Source organism: Camarhynchus parvulus, chromosome 11 (genome assembly GCF_901933205.1).
Source record: "Camarhynchus parvulus chromosome 11, STF_HiC, whole genome shotgun sequence".
NCBI lineage: Eukaryota > Metazoa > Chordata > Aves > Passeriformes > Thraupidae > Camarhynchus > Camarhynchus parvulus.
Window position 1 is genome coordinate 3,188,286 of NC_044581.1, and position 24,017 is coordinate 3,212,302.

A 24,017-nucleotide genomic window follows, 5' to 3' on the forward strand; every position below is an offset into this window, starting at 1 on the left:
CCTATATTTCTCTTTCGCTTTAACTACTCCCTTGCCAGAGTCCCCTTGGGTGTGTGGTTAAGGGACCTCAGAGGGACAGCAGCACATGTGGGACTGTCCCCAGCAGGATGTGTGTCAAACATCACTGCAGCATTATCAGCTCTGGCTCGTCCTTCCTGAGTTTCACCCTGCCTTTTTCAGACCAATTTTTACACCAATTAGTGTAAAACTAATAAGCATCATTTTTATTTCATGATCCAGGTAATTAAAACATTGAAGTGAACCAGATCAAGGACAAACTTAAGGAACATTGTTCAACAGCTCTTTATTTTGTCAGCTAACCAATAAGTGGTACACTGAGAAAATGAAGTCACACGGGTGCTGCTGCTGCAGGTTCATACTTTGAGAACAGCTCAAGAGATGACATTTTCATCATCCCCTAAGTAAGTGTTGAAAAAGCTGATGGGGGCACTTCAGGTGACACTACACAGGATGAAAATGTCCCACTGCTGTGACTGCAATTATGGTGGGAGAACAGCAGGGTCATCACAGCTAACAGGAATTACCTAAAGATCTTTTCTGCTACACAGCTCTCCCCCCAAAAAATAAATACTTTTTCCTTTCTGAATTCCCCTCACTCCTCACCCCACCCTATTCCCTTCGTGCCCTTTCATTGTTCAGCAGTTTATTACACTAATTACCCTTGGAAAATTAAGCTACAGGAAAGTAAGTCACATTAACAATGGCTTGTAAACTGTGACAAAAGGATTTCCCCATCTACAGCTCAAGTGTTTGTTTCCTTTATGTTGAGAGGGCAGGATGGAAGCATGACTGAAATGTCTGAATGGAAATGTCTGGAGGAAATACATGGAAATGGATCCAGAAGAAAATTATTTTTCAAGTCTGGAGATGAGGACAATGGGATAAAACTCCTCCCTATAAAGGAAAATGGTTTCATGATTGCCTACCAAGAACTACAGAGAATAAGAGGCTGCAATACTATGTGGGTATGTAATGAACTCCAACACACAAAGACAACTGTTCCCACTCTGTGGCTCTCTCTGTCACTAATTAGTTCATTATTAATGCATTTCTCAGACCTCACACACAGCCTTCTCTGTGAGCACAGCTCTGAGGGTCAGCAGTGCTCCACCTGGCCAAAAATATTAACAATCCTTGTGCTTCAAAAGGCTCCCAAGGCTTAGCAGCCCACCTCACAACCAAGAACTCTGCTGGGAAAGTTCTCACTATCCACCCCTTAAAAAATCCATCAGAACTGAGGTACAGGGCTGGAAAATTCATCATCAACACCCCACCACTACTGTCAGCTAGTCCAGCTCTGAAAGATGACAAGCAGAAAGTGGAATCATTAATTTGTGTCTAAAAATTGACTTAATATCCACATACATGGAAAGAAAACTACTGAATAAAATTTTCAGTTTGTAAATTAGCAAGCCAAGTGAATGACAAATATTTGTATTGTTGCATTTCAAATTCACACAAAGAGATGGAGCTTTCAAATGTTATTGCTAAAACAAGTTTAAAGTAGATCTTACCTCAACAGAGCATCGTGGAGTCACAAAGAACTGATTAAATTCATCAGGGCTGAACTCCCCAAAAATATACTAAAAATAAAAGAGAAGGATCTTTGTTAAAGAACTATTTATATTCAATACAAATCAATAAATTCATATTAAAATCCATTACTAGAATTCAGAAAGACCCATGTGCTGGGAGTCAGAAACTCTACCCTGCATCCCAACTCCCATCGTGGCTCCTTCCTACATCTTTAGCCAAGAACCTTAGGCTCTGAAAGTGTAAACAAAGCATTTTCCTTCAAATTCCCACTGGAGGTGATCACAAACTGCTCCTCATGCTGTGACCAGTTTAAAACCATGTTTGGGTGCAGCTGCATGAGTTCTTACAAGCCTCAGGCAAAGGCTGGTTTGCCTTCTAAACCCACCCCTCACCAAATGAGAAAAAAACCAAGAATGACTTCTCCAGAGTTGTGCTAAATGAGGAGTTACACATGACTAAGTGTACCTGAGGGCACAAAGAACTGAAACTGCTCAGGTGTAGGAAAATACACAAAGATCATCAATTCTGTTATTCCTGTGCCTGAAACTCTCCATACCAAACCTAAAATAAAACATCTTTCCCCAACATTATCTTCCTGCACCTTTTCAGATACTTTGCATCTACTCTCTGAAAAAAGTACCTAATGAGACCACAAAGATAATTACACTAAAATGAGAAATTTAATTTACAGAAAACAAAAGACTGCCAATAAAAAAAGGCCTGAGCTGCTGCTATTTCACAGCACCTAGAAGTTTCTATAAACTTCCACTCCAGCTGTAATTGACTGAATAACACCCAAACATTCAGGACAGAGATGTTAGGACAGAAAAAAAAAGTTAAACAAGGAGCTGAATAAACTGACAAAACAGACAAAGAGGACTGCAAACACTCTTGGCATAAAGCAGGTCAGTCTGGCCCAGCACATCACAACCCCCACTCCCATTTATCTCCATGTTCTCCCAGGGCCATTCTGGACAATTCTCTGCTCTCCTCCACCCTCCCACCAGCAAAGCTTTTTCAGCACTTTTGAGTCTTGCTCGTGGTAAATCTTTAGCTTGGCTCTACTGAGACACAACAAACCAGAGTGGGAGCTGAGCCAGAGAAAAGAATTCCTAAAATCTGGGAAATCATCTCTTCTGAAGTGCAGGCTGCTACCACACACTGCACACACAATAACCCAATCACAGGGGTTTTTTTCCAGACTTGAAGTGGTTTATTCCAATGGAACTTGCTGTTTACATGACTCACAGCCATCTACATTCATAAATCTCAAAGCTTAACTGAAAGCCAAATTCCACAGCAATTACAAACCATCTTTTTCTTACACAAAAAGTGATTTATACACACACCACTATCACGTGTGGCAGAGTGTGCCCATTTCAATGGCCTTCAGGTTTTTAAAAAAACTAGCAATGTAATCTGGTTTAGACTACAAACAACTCAAACAGTCAAAACAAACTGGAACATCTGTGATTCAAAGAGTGAAGAACAGTTAAACATTTAATGCTTCAAAAACTCTTCCCTCAGCCAACTGCTGCCCACCAAGGGAGAATCCAACACCCAAACCCAACAGATCCCTAAATTGTACCCAATTCACAGCTCCTGGCACAGGACTCAGGCTTGGTTTATACTTTCAGTATAACCAAGGCATTTTTATTCAGCAACATATGAACTAGAATTTATCATAGTCCAAAAACAAATTGAAGAAAATCACTTGCTGACTCATCACTAAAATTATGTTTTAGGAGGTATTTTTGATGCTGTCATGCCACAGAACAAAACAATCATCTCAAGTGTAGTCTATTAAAAGTTATATAAATCCAACCCTAATTGCTCCATCTAATAATATAATACAGTCATTTTATTAACTAACATTTTTAAGCAAAGTATCACAGGCCTGGTATGTCTTTCTGAGCTTCTTTTTTAATGAGGAAACACGAGACAAAAATTGAACAAAGTGATCATTAATACTATAATAAATAACTGTTTTAATGGTATATTCATACAGAGAAATTTGTGTCTATGCAACTCTTCCTGTGGAATTTAAAATAGGACTTTAAATATTTACCAACATCTCATCCTAGTCAGACTAAAGCTCAAAAAACCTATCCCATTTGGCCTTGAAATAAACAGAATTTGCTCCGATTTGTTTTTATTTACCAATGCATATTTACACCAGCATTAAGTCAGCAGTTGAAAGATCCCTGCATGATAACTGAGAGAAATAATGTTTCAAAATAAACTTAGGGCCATGATGATATCAGTCCTTAAACTTAAGGCCTGATGACATTAAACCTGCCCAGTTTAACCAACCTCCTCTGCCTCCAGTCATGCTCATCTCTCCAGAAATAACTTCTGCAAGCTGGACAGAATTTTCTACCCTTTTCGAGACACAACTGTGCACTTGAGTGAAAAAGAACTGTGATATCACATCCCTTGGCAAGTGTAACAACCCCTACCAGAAAAAGACAGGATTCAGAGGGGGAAAAAATGTATTTTAAGCAATTTCAAAGACACTGTAACTCCCTGCCTGCTGTCCATCCATCCATCCCAAGGAATGAGTGCACCTGGCACTCTACAAGTTACCTGTGTAAGAAAATACTTGTTTAGTTCCAAAACAGCATCAGCATTGCTGCAGTACTTACCCTGTACTATTAATTCAAAATTTTGAAGGTTTTACAGCACCCTAAATGCCCAAGTAATAAGAAATTCTAAGCAACAGACTAAAATCTAATAAAAAGCAGCACACCCTTACAAGAATAACCTCATTATCAGCATGAGCTTTTGGGGTCCTACTTGTTTGCACCCTCAAAATTACTCCTGTAACCTCAAAATTCTCAAAGTTGCCTTTTTTTCAAACTGACAAATAAAATCTAATGCTTGGAACATCAAACATTTAATTAAATTACTTACACAAGCTAATCACAGTCAGCATTAATTTCTCCCCCACTCTATAAATAACATTTTAACACATGCCAGAGATATATCAGCATGTGTTAAAAACTTGGCCAAACTAATTTCTGATGATTTCAATTCCAATTTTAGCATTTTCAAGTGTGTAAGAAACACACACCCATTACAACTGCATCAGACTGATGCCTTTAATGCCCAGCTAACCTGCCCCACGCTGTCCCAGTCTCTGGTCCTGTATGTCACAGCACCTCAAGGTCCTGCTTGGGGATAACAGACAGACTGCACAAGCTCCAAGAACAGTGGGAGTGAGCCACAGACAGCTCAGGGTCAGCCCTGGAGCAGGTGAGAGATTGTGCTGTGCTGGAGATAAGCTGCTTGTGCTGCTCCATCACTGCTGTGCCAAGGCAGCAACAGTGCAGCCTCTCACCTGCACCAACAACTGCACAGCCTGAGTGAAGGTCGGGCACTGCACGTGAGCACAGAGCTCACCTGGCCCAGGCAGCAACACCAATTCCCATCAGTAACACAATATCTGGCAACATACAAACCCAAAATATTTATAAATATTACCTGTGAAATCCTGAGGTTTAATAGCTCTACACAAATTTTAAGACAAAATGTGTATATATGTATTTCTCTAACGCTGTTTGACATTCAATTGCTGATTTCAAAAACTGTTTTTGATTTATAGCCTCAGACAAAAATGCAGCTGCTTGAAAATCACGTTAAACAGCAGTCAATGGTGTCAGTGTTCACTCACAGGAGCACATGGATAAAGCTCAGGAGATCCAGTCTCACACCAAGACTGAATGTGGAAGAAAATCAAATGAGAACACTGGGAGAAAGTTCTGAAAATGTCCAACTGTAACGAATATCCCCAGACTTACTTTTAAAGATATCTAATCCCTAAGAGGCTTAATGCAGTGCCATCTGCCCTCCCTCTCCTTTCAAACCCTCTCCACAGCCTTTCCCAGAGCTGTCTGTCTGTCCTGGCTCCTGGGAAGGAATCTCTGGTGGTTTTGGGGCAGGTATTTCACTGAACTCTGCAGAGCCACCACTGACCCTGCACTGAGTGTGCTCGAGGTCCCTCAGGACACCTCAGCCAGGGGAGTTTCATTTCTGTCACAGGTTAAAAGCAGCTCAGAACAGTATCAAACACACCCCAGTGACCTTCCACTTGCAACTGTATAAAAAACCAGATGGGAAATGCAAACCTCCTCTGGGGGGAGGCAGGGCTGTGTGGGAACAACAGGGCTCTGTGAATTCTTGCAAAGAGGGGATGAAACACATTACAGCTCTACCCCTGCTGCCTTTCTGATTCCTCACCAAGGCCACCAGACTTCTCCTCTGGGATGGGTGAACACCTCCAAACCCAAAACATACTGATGGATCTATTCCATTCTGCAATTGTCAGCAGTAACCCAATGTGACCATTTACCAGAGATGTACAGTGTTAAAAACCACACTAAACTTCCTATGATTTAACTAATGTGAACAAACATGCACCAACTTAATAAAATGCCTTGCTTACACTGCACAATCAAGTATTTATGGATTTTCCATACTGAGGTTCCATAACCAATCACACAAGTTCTGAACTTCTGTGTGTTTTCAAATGGGAATGTCTTCTTGCAGATGTCACATGTGCGAGACCAAAGATGAAAATAAAACTAACAATGCTTGAATAAACCTGAAAATGAGGTCGTTTTAGACAGCATATAACTAAAATCTTTCCCTTCAGATACTGACACTAACAACAACCAGCACATTAATTAAAGAAAAAACTGCAAAATTCAACATACTTTATGCAATTCTAAAATGGCATCTTTTCTCATGAAGCTGCTGGTGACATGGGTGTTCTAGCACTTCATATTTCATTTATTTGCCTTATTTGCACCTATCAAGATTTTTTGCAATAAAATTTGGGCACTGAATGCAAAATATTGTCATACTCTTAGGACTATTAAAAAACCCACACAACTAAATTCTTAAAAATAACCAAAGAACCAGTTAAAACTGTAGTTCTGAAATGCCTCCTGTGCGACTGGAGAATAAAAAAGAGCTGCATCTTCACTCTCTCCTCCAAGCTAAAATTTTAAGATTAGAATACTATAAAAATACTCTGCAGATGAGTATATTCTTTAAAGTGTAACATTTTTGAAATATGTATTTCTATAATACAAGTTAGGAACATTGAATGGATGAGACTATTAAAGCTGGAGTTTCCAGCTCACTCCTGATCCTCTGGCACCAATTTCCATGTTCAGTCTGACATGCTGCAAGGAATCAAGTTCCCTGCATTGAATCCCTGCCTCCCAACATTCATTCTCTTCAGAAAAATACTCATGTTAAACACCTTCCTTAGAGCAAATCCCAAATCCTGCTGATTGTCAGCCCCTGGTGTTTCCAGTCACAACAAAACTGGAATCAGTTTCTAACTTAATCTCTCCAATGTGATTACAGCAGTGTAACATCCAGCTGCACTCCAGGAGATTCTACAGCACTTGGAACAAATCATTTCATCAATAACATCCCCTTTACATCTTCAAGATATTATCTGCAGCTAGATTTTAACATAAATTACATAAAATGAATTAACCAAACAAATCCATCCAGGAAGATTTGTTTTCTACCACTCAGGAATGAAAGTAAAATACTTATATATTTGTGTAATAACTCTGATCGCTAGGCAACATCTTAACTATGCAGATAAAAGCAGCAGCAACACAACTAATTTCAAGGAAGGGGGGGTAAAGACCCCAAAGGGTTAAAATACCTGACCTGCAAGCTCTGCCCATGCTGACTGGTTTGTGCTGTGGTCCCCCTAAGCACTTGAAAAAGGAATGCTAATGTTAGCCCAGTGCCTGGAATGAAATCTCCACTGGTGTTCCTGCCTAGCAGCACGAAGGCTGTCCTGCAGGAACAAAAGGAGGGTGAGTACGTGTTCCACAGCTGCTTGTCCTAGAAAAATAGGTAGAAATAGCACTGCTGCTGCATCATCATCATCCTGGGATCACCTGTGCTGCAAGAAAGCCAGGGAAATGAAGTGTCAACTTTGGCTTTCAGAAAGCATTAACGTGGCTTTCATCTACCACCCAACAGCTTCAGATCTTCAGACAAATTAGTTTAAGCTGCAAATACTCCCACTTCAAGTGCTTTTCCATAAAGGAGTTAAAAATACAGCTTTTACAGCTGGATTATTCCGTGCCACCACTAAATGTCTCAGCAGAAGGCCAAACAAGTCAAACTAGTTCACATTTGAACTGAAATGATGAAATAGCTGATGTATAGCCTAAGCTATACTTATATATATATTATATATATAATCTTGGCCACCAAGTTACTCCTACAAAGTGGATTTACTCTTACAGCTCTGGGACAGGCTGCAGCAGAGCAGGAAAAGGAAGCATTCAGACAGAAGTGTGTTTTCTGGCAAGGAAAAAAAGGCACATGCATATGACTGCACTCGGGGTTTATTAGCAGAGAAAACACTCTCCCATTAGTCATCCCTGCAGCAAACAAGGCATTGCTTCCTCACCCTTTACTTCTCTCCCAATTTCTCAAGGTTTTTTTATGGAAAATGTAGGAAAAAGCAGCCTTTCCCACAGGTTGTCCTTTCCTCTGAGCTGAAATTCATCAAGTCTTACTACACAGATGATTACTTAACTGGAGACAAGGTTTTACAAACTAACAAATCTCAAGAAACATTTTACTGAAATGCTTTTAAAAGCACGGACAAAATTGTGAAACTGAAAAACAGGTTTGCTGTTTGGGCTTTTTATAGATTTTGAATTTGCACCCAGCATCCCATAACCAGGAGCTATGAAAACCACTGGCCATGTATTTACAGCTGTACCACAGCCTAAATAGTATTTCAGGCAAAGCATGTGTCAATATACCCTCTTTACCAAAAAATAAAGTTGACTTTTATAAACACAAACATATGCAAATAAAGCCACACTTGAAGGTGGAGCAGTTGCATATTAAAACTTTTAACAGCTGAAAATGCAACAAATCACAAGCAAACTCTCAGTGAAGCTGCCAGTCCTTTACCATTAGCCTGCAGCTCAAAACTAGAACATTAACACATCTCCATAGTGCCTGGAGAAAGATCAGAACTAGGTAAATGTAGGTCACCTAAGCCCATGAGTCAGTGCAACTCCTCCTGCCCACCATTTAAGCTATCAAAGGCTCAAAAATATAGTGCATGATCAAACCTTTCCTTTCCCCCCTCTAATTCAGGAGTTTTTTGGGTGTTATTACAGAATTCTTACAGCTAAAGAAAGTTACAGATTCTCTATATGTTTCACATAAATTAATCTGACAGGTTTTATTCCTTCATAAAAAAAAAATAGAATTCTCATGCTCAAAAAGTCATTTTCTGGTCAGAGGAAAAGGCAGATCTCTGGCTAGCAGGGAAGCACAGTTGTGATTGTCACATTACTGGAAGGACAGGTTTCATGACCAAATGACCCCTTCCAGCCTGATGTAGTTAAGGGAGCACAATGTGAATCTCAGCAGTTTATCCTGAATATTGCAACTCAAATACTCACAAAAGCAGAGCAGGTTGTACTTTTTTTATCAATTATATAACGTACTTCAAATCAAAGCAACAAACTGAACAACAACCATAGAAAATCCTGCCAAAAGACAAGCCAATTTCTTACACCCAAACAAGTTCTGTTTATGCATGCTCCTCATTCTATTTCAAATAATGAGGTGCCTGTTGGCACTCCTCTATTTCAAACAGCAGCTGCCACAAAGTGCATCCAGCCCAAGGAAGTTTTCTATAAAATGGTCAGTGTAGTGAGCAGGGGAGAGAAAAAGGGAGTTCAAGAATAAAAACCAACCCATGTCACACAGACACCACTGCATTTCTGAGTGAGCTGCTCCACAAAGACTCCTTATCTTCCCATGTCAGGACTGCATCAGCAGAAAACTTCTGCTGCTTGACACCTCAGATTTGCCCCAGCTGATATTTTTCTGTTCCACAAAACAACACAGAGAAAGCCCACCAAAACAGGCATGATCTTATTTTGTAAATAATCACGGCATAAGGAGGGCAGTGCAACTGTAGTACATGAAGACAAAGCAATGGCCCCTGACAGGAGAACTGTAGCCATATTTTATATACAACTTTTAATTTGCATCCTGTGGCACAGCATGGCGTTCTTGATGAGAAAAGTCCTTCCCTGCACCTTCCCTACAGCAGGAATACCTGCAAAGTGCATTCCAGGCAACAGGGAGAGGGAGGTAACTGAATTGTGAGAGGTGATTACATCAACTCTTGGCTCTGTGGAGAGCAAAAGAAGGAATTTCTGACACCTTTCCACCACCACTACAAACCCACAGAACATCTGCCTGTGATAAAGAGAAGTAGTAACATTTTCCTATCTGTTTTCTTGCTATGTTAAAACTAAATACAAGCCAAACAAAAATACTTTCCTATCATTACCTCCCAGCTGGCAGTCCTCACAAATATCAAATGAAAAATAAATACTTCCCAAACGGGGAGACTGGTCCTTCCTCAGTTCTGAATTCAAGCACAACCACTGAGGAAGGAGCAGTCTCCCTGTTTGGGAAGTTATTTCTTTTGGTGGTTGGTAAAAAACCTCTGGCCAAGGCTCTATCTCCTCACACCCTCTAAAAGTTTGGAAACACCAGCTCCAGGCTGGCTGCTCATAACTCAGCAAACACATTTATTCAAGCTCTGCAGGCTCATCTTGCACTGAACTAGCTACTGAGTCTATGTGCAAATTGGAAACTCTCCCTATAATGAAGAACAAAAATAATTAAGACTTGCATTATTCTGATTTACCACTGCATGATAAGCTGTGAGGAGAGAGAAGCTGGAACATGAAGTTCCTCAAGAACACAGCCAGTTTAACTACTCTTTATTACAGGTGGAGCAGGCAAAACAATCCCTCAGTAATTTTATCTAATACTTCCCAGCAGAAAACCCTTAGTGCTGGCCTTTTTTTTTTTTCTCTGCCAAGCTAAAATCATTAGAGCTGCAACCTTCAGTGGGATGAAGTTCCAAGAACATGATGGTAAAATCTGTTCTGCATCTGGAGAACACTGCTTGGGCCACATTAAATAGCAAACTGCCTTGAAACACCTCACAGCTGTCCACCCAAGTTCCAGGCACATTCCATAAATCCACCTTCTTCTGTGGTTTACAAAATCTTTATTTAGCAGCCACGATCCTGAAGGATTGTCTTCCACAAGCTTCTCTCAGTTCCTCAAGGTGGAAAAGCAGCACATGCATCTCCCCCTGCCATCCCCAGAGCCTGCAGCATCCAGGAGCCAGCACATTCCTCCCCTGGCCAGGCAGGAACAAAGCCTGGCTTTCCCGGAATGGCTTCCAGCTCAGAAACTGCAGCGCTGCTTGGCACTGCCCTGCTACTGCAAAGCTTCTCTTCTCTTCTTACTATGTCTGAATTTACCTCACAGGCTGCTTTTATCCTTCAAATCCATGGTTTAAAGAAATAAAACCAACAGATCTAGACTTGGATGAGGTTATTAAAAAGAAAAAATCAGAAGTAGAGCTCTAGGAGTAAAAAGTGCAAGAATCTGAGTTTTAAGAAATGAAACAGATTAAATATGGGCACATTTTAAGAAGTTCAAAAATATTACAATTGGCTTGATGAGGCCAAAGATGAGGAACAAGAGTTAAATGAAGAGCTGACAAAGGATCTGAAGTTATTAGCAGAGATAGCAAAGGAGAAAAAAAGAAATTGAGAATGGGTTTTGTGCCTCCCAGACCACTCTCCCTTCCAAAAGCTGAACTATCACCCAAGATTCTGGAGTCATGTAATCCTTCTGTGGCTATGAGGAATCCCTAACTCAGTTCCAGCAGTTTGTATCTTACATTCCCTCTCTTGTGAGCTCCTCCATGTGCCTGGACAGTGAGTGCCCTCTCCATGCAAGTGAAGGTGCCAACCTTGCAAATACAGCAGCCAATATTCAGGATGGCACCCTATTATCTTAAATATGCAAAATACACTAAAATTATGCTTCTAAAATACAGCAATCAAAAGCAAAGCTGCAAAATTCAGACTGCTTGTATCTTCATTAGATTCCCACTAGTTTGTGTATGTTTGATATTTTCTTTGCTTATTTCCACTACTCTGATCTTCACAGAGGACAAATACCCCAAAGGATCCATACAGACCCATCCAAGAGAACCATTCCACCCTGGGCAGTGAGGGGATTGCTGTTCCTATTTGTCAAGCAAGCTGGAAAATATAGTGGAATATAAAGAAAAGCAGGGAAAATAATGCACAGCCTCTGAATTACTGCAGCTAAACACTGTGGAAAACTAAAATCTCTCTCTAACAGCACCTCAGCAAACGAGTCACCCACACAATGCTTTTCACAAGCAATTACTCAGGGCAGGATTTAGGGTGGCTAAGATTAGGTGAGGCAAAAATTAGCTATCTGGACTCCATCCTGACAAGGAACACAGATTAGCACTTTTGGAAAGCAGCTAAGCCCACCTGCCCAGGACTCGTGTGTCTCTTTTGATGGCCTAACTTCACATCTCAACCCTAACTTTTTGAAGAGTGGAATGCTTAGGACATTTTGCTGAATTCACAATCTCATCTCTTCTCCACAGGCTGAATGGTCATCAAGGTGATTACTGTCAAATTGAGGAAAAATTATCCAGATGATTTTTAAATTTATTTTTTCCACTGGTGGAAGGAATGTTAAGGAACTGAGGAACCAGTGTCAAGCAGAATATACAAGTGCCCAGGAACAAGGAAGAATGAGACTTTCCCCTCTGCGAGTTGTGACCTGCCAAAAATGGGTTATCTCACAGAGAAACAGCCAAAAATAAACCAGAGAATATGTGAAAAACACAATGATTGGTAAATGACTCATGGGGATCACAGAAATGAAACACAACTACCACTACAGAAGAAAGGCTCCAATATTGTATGTTCTTTAGCAGTTGAAGTTTCAGCACTAGTTCTGCAGAGGTTCTTGCTGTGTTTTCTGCAGGAACTCCAGCCCCTTCAGGACTCCACCAGGTGACACACATGGATGTGGGATGTCCTGTGAGGACACCATCCCATGTTCTGATTCCCAGCACATTCTCAGCCATCCACCTCCTCCATCAGCCCAACACGTGGCAGGTGGAAACCTGCAAGGATCTGGCAAAGCCTGTGACAGCAACTTTGTATTTTCAAGGGGTTTGCAAGTTAAAATGAAAATTGGGACACCACACATATGCCACCGCCTCCCGAGACAGTTTTAGAGCTTAAGTATCTGCAAAACAATTTTATGTAGATGCAACATAGCTGTTTAAAGAAATGCACAGATTAATACACTGCTGCCACCAAACCCCAAACAGTAAGCATAATAAGCACTCATACTTTCAAGTGACAGCATTAAAAATTGGGTATGAGTATGGCAGTAGGTATACTGCAAGAAAAAAAAAGAAATCTTAAATGGTCAAAGTTAAGTAGCTCATTTCAAAAAACTACCACTGATAATGCTGCTGCCTTATGTCTTTCCTTGTACAACATCTTCTGTCAGCATTCAGAATTCTTTTGCACATATGAATGAACAGAATGCACAAAACAGCACTCCAGATATTTCCCAACACATTTAGTCTCAAAGATACTGAAATTCTTTGGCTTTCTGAAGGTAAAAAAGCGATTAAACCAGAATATCCTGACAAACTGATAAAGCCCCAATGCTAAGGGAGCACAGCACACTCACAGCTCCCTGGGTACCCTCCATGCAGGCAGCAGTTGAGTCACCACTTCCTTGGCCTGCTCATCCAGGTGCCTCAGAGCAGGAATATCGACAGCAGCAGGAGCACAGGCAGCTCTGCTCTGGCCTTCAGCTGCCTCAGTGCAGGGACAGAGGCAGGAGCAGCTCTGTCTGCAGTGTCCCTGCTCTCACCACAGCTCCACCAGCTCCTCTGCAGCTCCAGCTCTCCTGTCCCTCATCCATCCATGGCTTTGGAGGCCCCACAGAAGTGCCACCCAATTGTCATCTGGCCCACAGTGCAGGCAGGGCTGAGCAAGGATGATGAAACCACACCCTGAACCCTCACACTTCTGCACACTCTGAACCTCTGAGACTTTCCACTTTCAAATAACACCAATTCAGGCAGTTTTTGGAAGAACATGCTTCTCATGGGTCTGTTCATTGCCTCCTTTGGTCCCAAATCTAATTAAGAGATCTTGCAAATCATAATGACATTCAGTAAAGCAAGGAATAACTCACACAATTGTTCAAAATGATTGTTTTGCAAATAAGGCAGAAAACACAAACTAAATCAGTTTCTATTTTCTAGTTCAAGTTTCACATTAGTGATGTCTGCCATTATCAAATACTGCTGGCTACTCAGTAAACACACTGGATGTGTGCATCACCTGCCAATAAGCAGTAGTTCACTAATTCTAAGCATTTTTTATTTCAAGCTGTCACAAAATAAATAAATTTAGAGCACACACACTTAAAATTAGTTTGCATACCAAATGGCTAAAAAACACCTTAGCTCTTAGCATATCTCTTTCCTAACCATAAAAATCCATGAGGAATTCAGATCAATTATGAAGTCACAGAGGCTGCACAGCTGCTGGGCAGGAGGGACCCCTCAGAGCCCCTGGCACCCACCACTGTCAGCAGCACAAAGCCAAGGGGAAAATGTGCACAGCTGCCCTCCCACACCTCTGCAGGCTCAGCACTGATCAGAACCTGGGGACATCTCTATTCCAAGGATGTGATCACATCAAATCAGAAAATCATATCAGCCTTAATGTGACCATCATTAGTGCCAAGTGTAATACACATCCACTGCCTTTATCCTCTCCAACTGAGGAAACTCAGCTCTGGCAATACCTGGAACACCACGGCAGCATCTGCCACCTGCACTCTGCAACAAGAGTGGCCACCACAACCCAGTGACCACCACAATTCAGTGGCCACCACAATTCTGCACTATGTCAGGACTACAGTGAAGTTCAAGAGACTGAGACCATGAGCCTGCTGACAGGAACAAATTCAACAGCTTTATTTCTTCTGCTCTGAAAGCTGACTGCTCCTCTTTCACACTTCTGACTCTGCTGCACTTACATTTTCTGTTGCTTGCAATGTCAGGATGACAATTTTATATATTTTATTCTTGCCTGCTCTGAAAGCACACCAACTGCATAAACTCTTTTCCCATTTTTGTTGTTTCAAGTTCTGTTAGGGACTTCTCACTATGTGTGATTATATGTGGGAGCCTAAACTTCTTGTTAAGGGCAATGGTCTATGGTCACAGCCCTTAACTGAGAAGAAAGTGAGTACTGCCTAAGTGGAAATTGCCTCCATAAGTTGTCTTTGACTTTTTTCCAACTTTGTATCAATTAAACACAGTAGTGCTCCACAGACATTTTCAAACAGTTGTGGTTTTGGTTTTGTATCCCAAAGGCAGCAGCAGAACAGAAAGTGAGGTTTTCCATGCTGTAAGGACATCAGAGTGCTATTTCTTACTTTCTTTGGTCAGCTAGCTATTATTAGAACCCATAAGATTTAATGGATAGACTAAGTAAAGTGGAACTCAAGAGAACTTGATTCTTTTTGCAATTCAGCTGTTACCTGTGCTGACAATGACTCTTCTCCTTTCTGCTTGACTTCCCTCTCCTTTTCACCCTATCTACTCATATTTAAAATGACAAGGCCATCCCACACTATGTGCCAGCCTCATTTTGAACGGAATACCCTCCCTAAGTAACATGGTCCAAAACCATTATTTGAATACAACTAATCTAACTGCCTGCCTCTACCATTAACAAATTAACTGAACTTTTTCCACTTCCCTCTCCATCCAGCCTAAAGCTTGCACCAAGAATTTAAGGGATTATCAGTATTTTACCTATTTTAACAGGTTGCTGTAGTACCTACAAAGACATCACACTCCAACAAGACAAAACATTTTCAGAGCAGAAGCCTTCACTTCTTTGTATGAATGATACATGACTTCTGTATTTTGAGCTACAGTGGCAAATCCACTGCCAGCCTACAACATTCATGGGGAAAAATGAGGCAGGAAATCTGTGAATCACTACAGCAGGCTCTAAATGTTGTATGAAAAAACATGCCCAGTGCACTGGGGGAATAACTCAGCTATTTCTGCTGATCTACTCAGTGGAGTTCAAACAAAATAAGAAGTCTTTCTTACACAGAATTCTTTGAAGAAAACCTACTTTCCTGCATGTTTTTTTAAAAATGCATCTTTTCACACAACCTTGAGAGACATGCTCTTCTTTACAGCTTCTTACAGATGGTGCATTTTTCTCTTCCACCTCAAAGCTGAGCCTCACTTGGGGTATTTACTTTTCTAACAAAGTAAAATAATTTCAGATCCCTTAAGGGGTTTTCCAGTTTGTGTTAACATTACCCTGGATGGCAGCTCATCTATATCCCTTTCTTTCCTACTACAATTCCAATGCAAATAACACACAGTGCTTCAGTTAAAGCTTCCATCCATGATATGAATTCACATACAATGCTAGCAGCAGCAAATTCTCCCAACTGCTCCTGCACATTTCTTTCCTATGGCACTGACATTGGTGGCTACCACAGAACCTCAACAAGCCTTTCTTGATTTGAAGAACAGATGTTTTTTCACAAGGGGTATGATTCAAAGAAGCCTTGCACAAACACTTTGTTAGGGCTACTGTGATTTACTTACACAGGTGAAGAAAAACAGACCTTGTAGCACACACTGAAGATCAATAAATTGTACGCTGTCAAACAAGGAGGAAAAGTTCTTACACATATTTAAAATATCAGGAATATCTGGAAATAAATTAGGTATTAGAGAGTCAAATACAAAATGAAAAGATGAATGTACTTCAAAGTTTTACCCTATTAAAGCACTAATGAATATATTAACATGAGCACAAACAAAACAGAATCCTTTAAAGTGTTTTAAAAATAACCAACACAGCCCCATTATTGGAAATACTTAAAACACAGTCTTAAATACCTATGGCACAATTTCATAAAACAAAAAGAGGGTTCAGAACCCCAATTTTAAAATATCAGACTATTCTATTATGGAATGTCTGAATATACAAACACACACATGTACACACACACACTTTTTCACCACAAAGCATAACCCTTTGTTCCCTAATCCCCAGTTGTATGTTTAATGATCACACATAAAACACTTCCATCAAAAAGAAAAACCGCAGTTCCAGCATGTTTAATTCTTTGGAAATGAACATCTACATTGCTAAAATGGCATTAGAGTGACAAATGACTATAATCCAATGGCCCAAGGCCAGCAACTTCTATTCTAACAGATTTGGCAGTTTTGTACGACACAGCATGTTGTGTGTCGATCACTAAACAGAAATGAGACTGCTCAGTTTACCTACAAACAAAATCCCACTTAACTTTACAAGTATTTTAACAGCTACACGAATGCAAAGACCAGTGTGTCTGAGCAACTGCCTACAGAAACTGGATTTATTAATAGGTAAATGGCTGGATCCATTCTAAGAAGTCTCCAGATCAGTGCTATAGTCTAGAATGCACAGAATAAATAGCAGTGATTCACAAAACCTGTGGGTTTTAGCCTATTTGCATGCTGCCATATAGTTCCAAATTTAAGTTCTATGTCAGTTTTCCCAGACTTCCTTTTTTTAAGTCAACCAACCCACATTCACCCACTTCACTCAGTGTGGATTCACCATTCACATTTTAGAAAGGCAAATGATCCCTTCTGGCTACCGAAACTCCCAGCTCCAGCTGCAGCCTGAATTCCCAAGATCACGGAAGCCTGGAATAACTGCTCACTCCATGGGCAAAAGATGAGCCCAGACCCTTCTGAGCAATGAAAAAGAAGTGGGGAGAGACAAATCCAGCTTCTTCAGCCCTTTAAACACACAACAGCAACAGAGCAGCAGCAGCAAGATGGGGCACTCTCACACCTCCCTCCAATTCCACTCCCCAGCAGCCCTTTCCCACAACCACGTTTTATTTTGTGTTCAGGGTGTCCCCCATATCTTCAGTGAATTTACAAACCTGACAAAATCCAACTGCCCCATCCCCAAACGTTTCTTTCTGCCCATGAGGACACTCCAACATTACACATATGCGCACAAGAAACTCATCCAGCTGCATAACAACCATTTTTTGGACATTATTTTCGAGACATCGATTTCCTAATCACCACAAACATCAGGCAAGACACTGCAAAGGCAGCACAGCACAAATGCCTGCAGGCTGCTGCCTTTTTTTTCTTTTTTTTTTTTTTGTCTTCTAGAAAGAGTCCTGGCTTAAGGAAACATCAAGCTACACCCTGGCAGGGAGCAGCCCTCCAAGCCGGCCATAAAAGAGGCAGTTTGCAGTGCAGTGTTTCAGGGAGTCAGGTTGCATGCCGTGTTCGAGTTCCAGTTCTTCTGGTTGCCAGGCCAGACACAACCTGGGTGAGGATGAGCAGCTTAGGAGCTTGTTCAGCTTTTTTTTTTCTCAGCTCAAACCCGCCTGGTTTTCACTTCAGCTGGGTTTGGGGCCAACGTGGTACGCTTAAAATGGCACCGAGTTCATTTGACACCACAGTAATGGTGGAAGGACAAAACAAGCATAAATGATTCATTCTGCTATGGTATCCTTTCTTCTGCTTAACTTGTTTTCACAGGATTTACAAATGATGCCTCTGTATTAATTCTTTCTATGAAAAACAATAGAAAAAGTGGCTAAAATAACTGTTTATACAGTTCCTACAGAGTTTTAGTCTTTCCAAACAGGGAAATAGTTTTTAAGCTGTCTTTTTTTTTTTTTTAAGAGATTTTTAGATGCCCTTGATGACAAGTGGTTTTAACTAGATCAGCTTAACATCTTTAGTGTCATGGAGCAATACAGCAGGTTCACTTGTAGCTCACCTTAAAAAAAGGACAGATTGTGAATACAGTCAGCACACACCCAGCAGACCCACACAACACTTAAACCTCTCAGGAGATGATTATGAAACAGTGCCATGGAACAGAGGTACAAACACCAGCAAGAGCTGAACTGTGCTACCAAACACTTCTGTGCTCGCTGAGCTGGCCACCCAAAATCAATGGAAATATTCGATATGATGGGGCTTCAGGAGTCATTTGTCACAATGTGCAAACTGACTGATGAATTATTTCTGCCCACTATTCCATGAATCCATCCATGGCAGAAATCTGACTCTGCATTTCAGCTGGAGGAGCAGCAGGATTTCCTTGAAGATGTTTTTTCCCCCGTGTGACAAAAAAATGCCTCAATGAAGGTACACCCAAATTAGAGATCTGGAAGAAGAACACACTTTTGTCTACTTCTGCATCATGACATGAACATAATGACTCAATAATCTTCTTTATCTTCTACTCAGAACAGGCAACTTTTATCAAAACTGCCTTATTTTTTCTACTGATCTGTAACACTATCACCCTAAAACAAAAAGGAAACACCTTACACATATAAAACTGCATCCTGAGCTTATCTTCAGGATTTCATCCCAAAGGCTCCAAAACATTGTTACCTTAATTCAACATCCCAGCACTGTTCTGGAAGATGTGCTCACATAAATCCCAGACAGCATCTCAATAAACTGGTTAAATTTGAAAAAAAACCAAAACCAGGTTGTGTTTAGTAACATGGACAAAGCATTAGCTAAGCAGTATTTTACAGACGTCCTTCCAAAATATGTATGTTTCACATTATATGCAAACTATCTAATACAAATAATATATTATAACTTCAGCAGCAACCTCATGAGACCTAAAATCCACCTTTACCTACAGTGGGGGATGATTTAAAATAGTCTGTGCTCAAGTTGCTACTAAAGATGAATTTACAGCCCAGTTTTAATTTCAGCAACAGAGCACTTCACCATAAACTAAATCAGCATAATATTTTTTGTTTTAAAGTATACTAATGTAATTATGTACAGAACAAAACAAATCCTTAACTCCTCCAAATCGTGAGAAAAGCTGCATTTTAAACACCAAACTCGTTAAACTGACCACATGCAAGGCTGAGGGGGGAGAAAGCAGGGATTGAAACAACTCTTGAGTTGAGTGTTTCTGAAACAACACTGAATCCTTCGGATGTATCTACATTCCAAAAATCATTCACCGAGACAGTAAAAAAATGTCGAAAAGTGAGTGAGTTTCCTTCACTTTGAAATAAAACTTGTAGGACACAAAATTCTAAAATTAGTCGTAAATTTGAAACAAACTCCAGACACTGCAGCTGCCTTAAGAACACCCACGTTAACAAAAGCACTCACGTTTTTCTCTCAAACATAAATAAATCAAGCTGGACCAGAAATGTCGGTATAGTTTTCACCAATTACGAACTTTTGAAAATGGAAATACCAGTGCCACCAGTACACATCTTCATTTGATAGGTAACTGAACTTCATTGAGAAAAAGAAAGAAGACAAAATCTACAGAACTTATAGTAAAGCATCACCCTGTTCAAAATGACTTACTTTATATGAAACGTGCTTTCTATGACAGAAGACACGGATCCTTAACAAAATTACTTTTAACGCTACCACACTTTTCTAAACTTTATTATTTGCTAAACAACAAAGTTGCTCTAAGTCTTGCAAATAAAACACTCCAAAGCTCCACACGCTTTTCCTGACATTCCTGCTTTCAAACTCTTTGGGAGAAAAACCTTAAGGGAAAGAAACAGCGAAGCGAACCCATTCAATCATTCGCTCTAAGCACACACTGGATTAGCCCAGGAACCGAGCTGTAAACTTCCAGCGAAAAACCACCACGACTGCAGTTTTTTTTCCACTCGGTGCACAAATGTCCGGGGCTGGTTCAGCCAGTGGGATCCAGGGAATCCGCACACGCATCCCCGTGCACGGCGATCTTGCAACACTCAGCCCTTTGCACCCCGATGCGCCGGGGTTTAGCGAGTGTTTGGGCGGGGGGAGGGGGGAGGATTAGTTTACAAATCTCCTTATTCCCTTCTCGTTATAGAATCGTTTCTGCCTCTCCCCCTCTCCAAAAAAATTCAAAAGAGCAGCCGGAGCGATGGGCTCTGTCCGAGGCGCGCTCGGCCGGGGGCTCAGCACCGGCACCCCCCGCCCCGGGCCCCGGCGTGGTGACACCGACACCGGCGCGGGGCCGACCCCCCGCGCTCCGGACCCCTCCGGGATGGGAATTCCGCCCCGGGAGCCCCGGATCCGCCGTCCCCGCGGGCAGCGAGGCCGCCCCACCGCCCTCAGCACATTCAATGAACGTGCACAATCACCCTGGGCCTACTCCCGGCCACCACGCTCCCCCCCCATCCCGCGGCCCGCCCGCCGCCGGGAGCCCGGCGGGGTCCGGGCGCGGTGCCGCAAGGGTGCCCGCGGTCCCGGACGGTACCTGCGCGCCGTGCAGGGCCATGGCGCCCCGCGTCCCCGGGGAGCTCGGCGGTCCCGGCCCCTCACGCCGCCGCCCCCCGCCGCCGCCATCTTCTCCCTCGCACGCACCAGCCGGGCCGGGCGGGCGGGCGCGCGCCGCACCGCGCATGCGCCGTCCCCGCCCGCCCGCTGCGCGCGCACGGGGCGGGAGCTGAGGGCGCCCAGGGAAAAGGGCGGGAGGCGGCTCCGCCTCCCTGAGGGGAGCGAGGCGGGCGCGGAGCCCCGAGAGCTTCCCTGGAGCCGCCCAGGGGGCATCCCGCCTGTGGGAGGCTGAGGGAGCGGAGAGGGTTTAGGCTAGGGGAGAAGAGGCTGAGAGGGAATCTGGTTAATGCACGTAAAATATCGCCAGGGCGGGTTCCAAAAGAATCATGGACGGAGCTTAAAGATCATCCAGTTTCACCCCCTGCCATGATCAGAGACACCTTCCACTGGTCCATGTCCTGTCCGGCCTGGCCTTGGGCGTTGCCAGGGATCCAGGGGCAGTCGCAGCTGCTCTGGGCACCCTGTGCCAGCCTGGTGCCAGACCTTTCTCTGTGGTGCTCAACAACAGGACAAGCAGCAGTGGCCATAAACTAAACCACGAGAAGTTTCAGCTCAACGTGAGAGGGAATTTCTGTCCGTGTAAGGTGGCAGAGCTCTGGGATAGCTGCCCAAAGAGGGCATGGAGGTAGACATTCCGACCCCCCCGGCCACATTCCTGCTCCAGATGTCCCTACCTTGGCAAGGTCGTTGGGCTGGATGATCTCCAGAGATCCTTTCCAGCCCAAATAATTCTGAGATTCCTTGGTTAAGTTGGAAAAACCTTCCAAGACCATTGAGTCCAACTTGTGACCAATCCCTACCTGGTCAGCCAGCCCAGAGCACTGAGTGCCGCATCCAGGAATTCCTTGGACACCTCCAGGGATGGTGATTCCACCACCTCCCTGGACAGCGCATTCCAATGTTAATCACCCTTTCTGTGAAAAAATTCCTCCTAACGTCCAATTTTCATCTGTAAAAGGGCACATGCACAAATGTCCTTATTTGTCGCTCTGGCAGATAACAGGTAAGGCTGTGTGCCCAGGTGATGCCAGAGTGAAGCTGTCCCACCTCTGTCCCAAATAACCAGGGTGGGAAAGGGTTCAGGGTTTGTATCTAGGAAAAAAAAAAAAAAAAAGGAATGACTAAGCCAATCTCATGATTTTGAGGGGATTGAGTCATAACAATACTGAAACCCCCAGGCAAGAATCCATCAAATTAATCGCTAATTTACTCCATATTTTTTTTTCCTGAAACAAACTACCAAGTCCTGCAGAAGTCTAATTCGACTCTGGATCCAGAGCGAGTGATGGAGACAACTTTATACCAGCGAGAAAATTGAATAGAAGAAAGGAAGAGCACACAAGAACTCTGTGTCTTTGGGAAAGTGGGGAGAAGATTCCTCCCCGTCTCCAGGACAAGGACACGTCCCTCCTGTTTTGTGAAGAGCAACACTTACCGTGTGCTAATGACAGTAAATGATTTTCTCTATCAGCCTTTACCCTTCCAGCTGACACACCCAGCTGCCGCTCCCTCGCTTTTGTCTCTCCCCAGTGTTGCTGCGCTGTCCTGAGGCAGAGAACCAGCAGTGAAAATGGCTGGTTAATATTAAAGGGGAGAAACAAAAAAGGGAGACAAATGTTCAGGCTTTTTGCATACAGCATTTCAAACGTCTGAAAGCCCCTCTCCCCTCGGGAGTCTAATTTACAAGGTAAATAATGGAGTGAAAACCCTTACATAGCCAGTCTGGTTGAAGGCAAAATTCCCTTCTGCCCACAATGCTGCCTAAGTAAACTGACTGTTCCAAAATACAAATGAGCACAGTGTCTTCAGCCTGGAAAGCAGAAATTCAAATACCAAAACTGCTAAAACCCAGAGCTGAGGGTGAAAACTGAGAAAGAATGTCACTGTCTCATTCAGCAACATTTTAAACATGTTCGATTTTATCCCATCTTAGTATAGTTTAATTATAAAGTCTGTTGACATTTTACCATAATATTTCCTAATAATCTAAGGGGGTTTTTTTTGTAATACCGTGCTTTGATGAAACTTACCTGCTACAAAGTTTCCACCTCTTTTCTGTTTTATTAATTTTTCCAGTTTTAGTGGCATGTTATTTCATTACTGCTTTCATTGCACAAACCAGTTGTATCTTCTTACATTCTTTATGCCAGTGGCTGTGAATTATCCCTCCAAATCAACAAGTTGCTTTTCCAAATTAAAAAAAAATAACCAGTGTTGTGTTTTTCTTTCTGCGTATGCACATTCTTAAAATTCGTGGAGCAATGTTCCTGACAACATGTGGATTTATCAAAACCAAATGAGTTCCATGGCTGTGGAAATAAAGGATGGTCTGACAGCAGCCCGGGAGCTGGATAAACCACTCCCAGGGTATCTGGCTCCAGGTGCTGCTGTAATTGCTCCTATCCTGGAAATGCAAAGTGCTGGGGACTCCGTGGGACTTCACAAGGTCATGGGATCTGTGCTCATGTGACAGTGCCAGGAGATGTGTACACACGGCTTCTGAAGGTGACTTTTGGGGAGTTGAAGCACTCAGGACCCTCTCACCCACTTTTTCAGGGACAGAGGGAATGCTGTAGCACTTCAGGAGGTTTAGTGCTGTCCTTGTACAGCTTCATCCCTGTGCCAAGAGCTTCAGGAGCTCCCAGGACCTTTTCCTCAGAGATGCAGAACATTTATCCCAACAGTTTCTAGGTCCAATAAGGGGTTTGCCTACATAAAGTATTTGCAAGCCCTGGCTGGATCTCAGGGAGGGTCAGTTGGCTCATATTAAAAATAGGATATTTAAGGTTTCAGTAGAGAACCAGCCAGCTCTAGGTCAGCATCAGAGATTGTACAATTATCAACCTTGGTAATTTTTTTTTTTAACTTTCTGAGCCCTAAATGTCCCAGGCCAGCAGCAGGCACTGGGAGTGGGCAAAGGGAACCTGAGAGCAGAAGGGCAGGAATGGTTCTGCAGGTGGAAGAGTTTAGACAGGTAACAGGGGCAAACAGCAGCTAGTTAATTCCAAAAATGGGTTAATGCAAACCTGACTCTTCAAATTCCATTGGCTGTTTACAGAAAGGGGGAATTCCTAAATTTTCTGGACATTTCTAA

The 24,017-nt window shown here is 42.4% G+C and overlaps 1 protein-coding gene across 1 annotated transcript in view; it reads right to left on the reverse strand.

Moving 5' to 3' along the window:
- USP10 (ubiquitin specific peptidase 10) overlaps positions 1-20,962 on the reverse strand; it is a 47,336-nt gene extending 26,374 nt beyond the window's left edge. The window contains exons 1-2 of the mRNA XM_030955743.1: positions 20,844-20,962; positions 1,536-1,604 (exon numbers count right to left, since the gene is read on the reverse strand). Of these exons, the coding sequence (XP_030811603.1) occupies positions 1,536-1,604; positions 20,844-20,864 (90 nt within the window). The 5' untranslated portion in view covers positions 20,865-20,962. The remainder of the gene's footprint in view (positions 1-1,535; positions 1,605-20,843) is intronic.
- Positions 20,963-24,017: the final 3,055 nt, after the last annotated feature.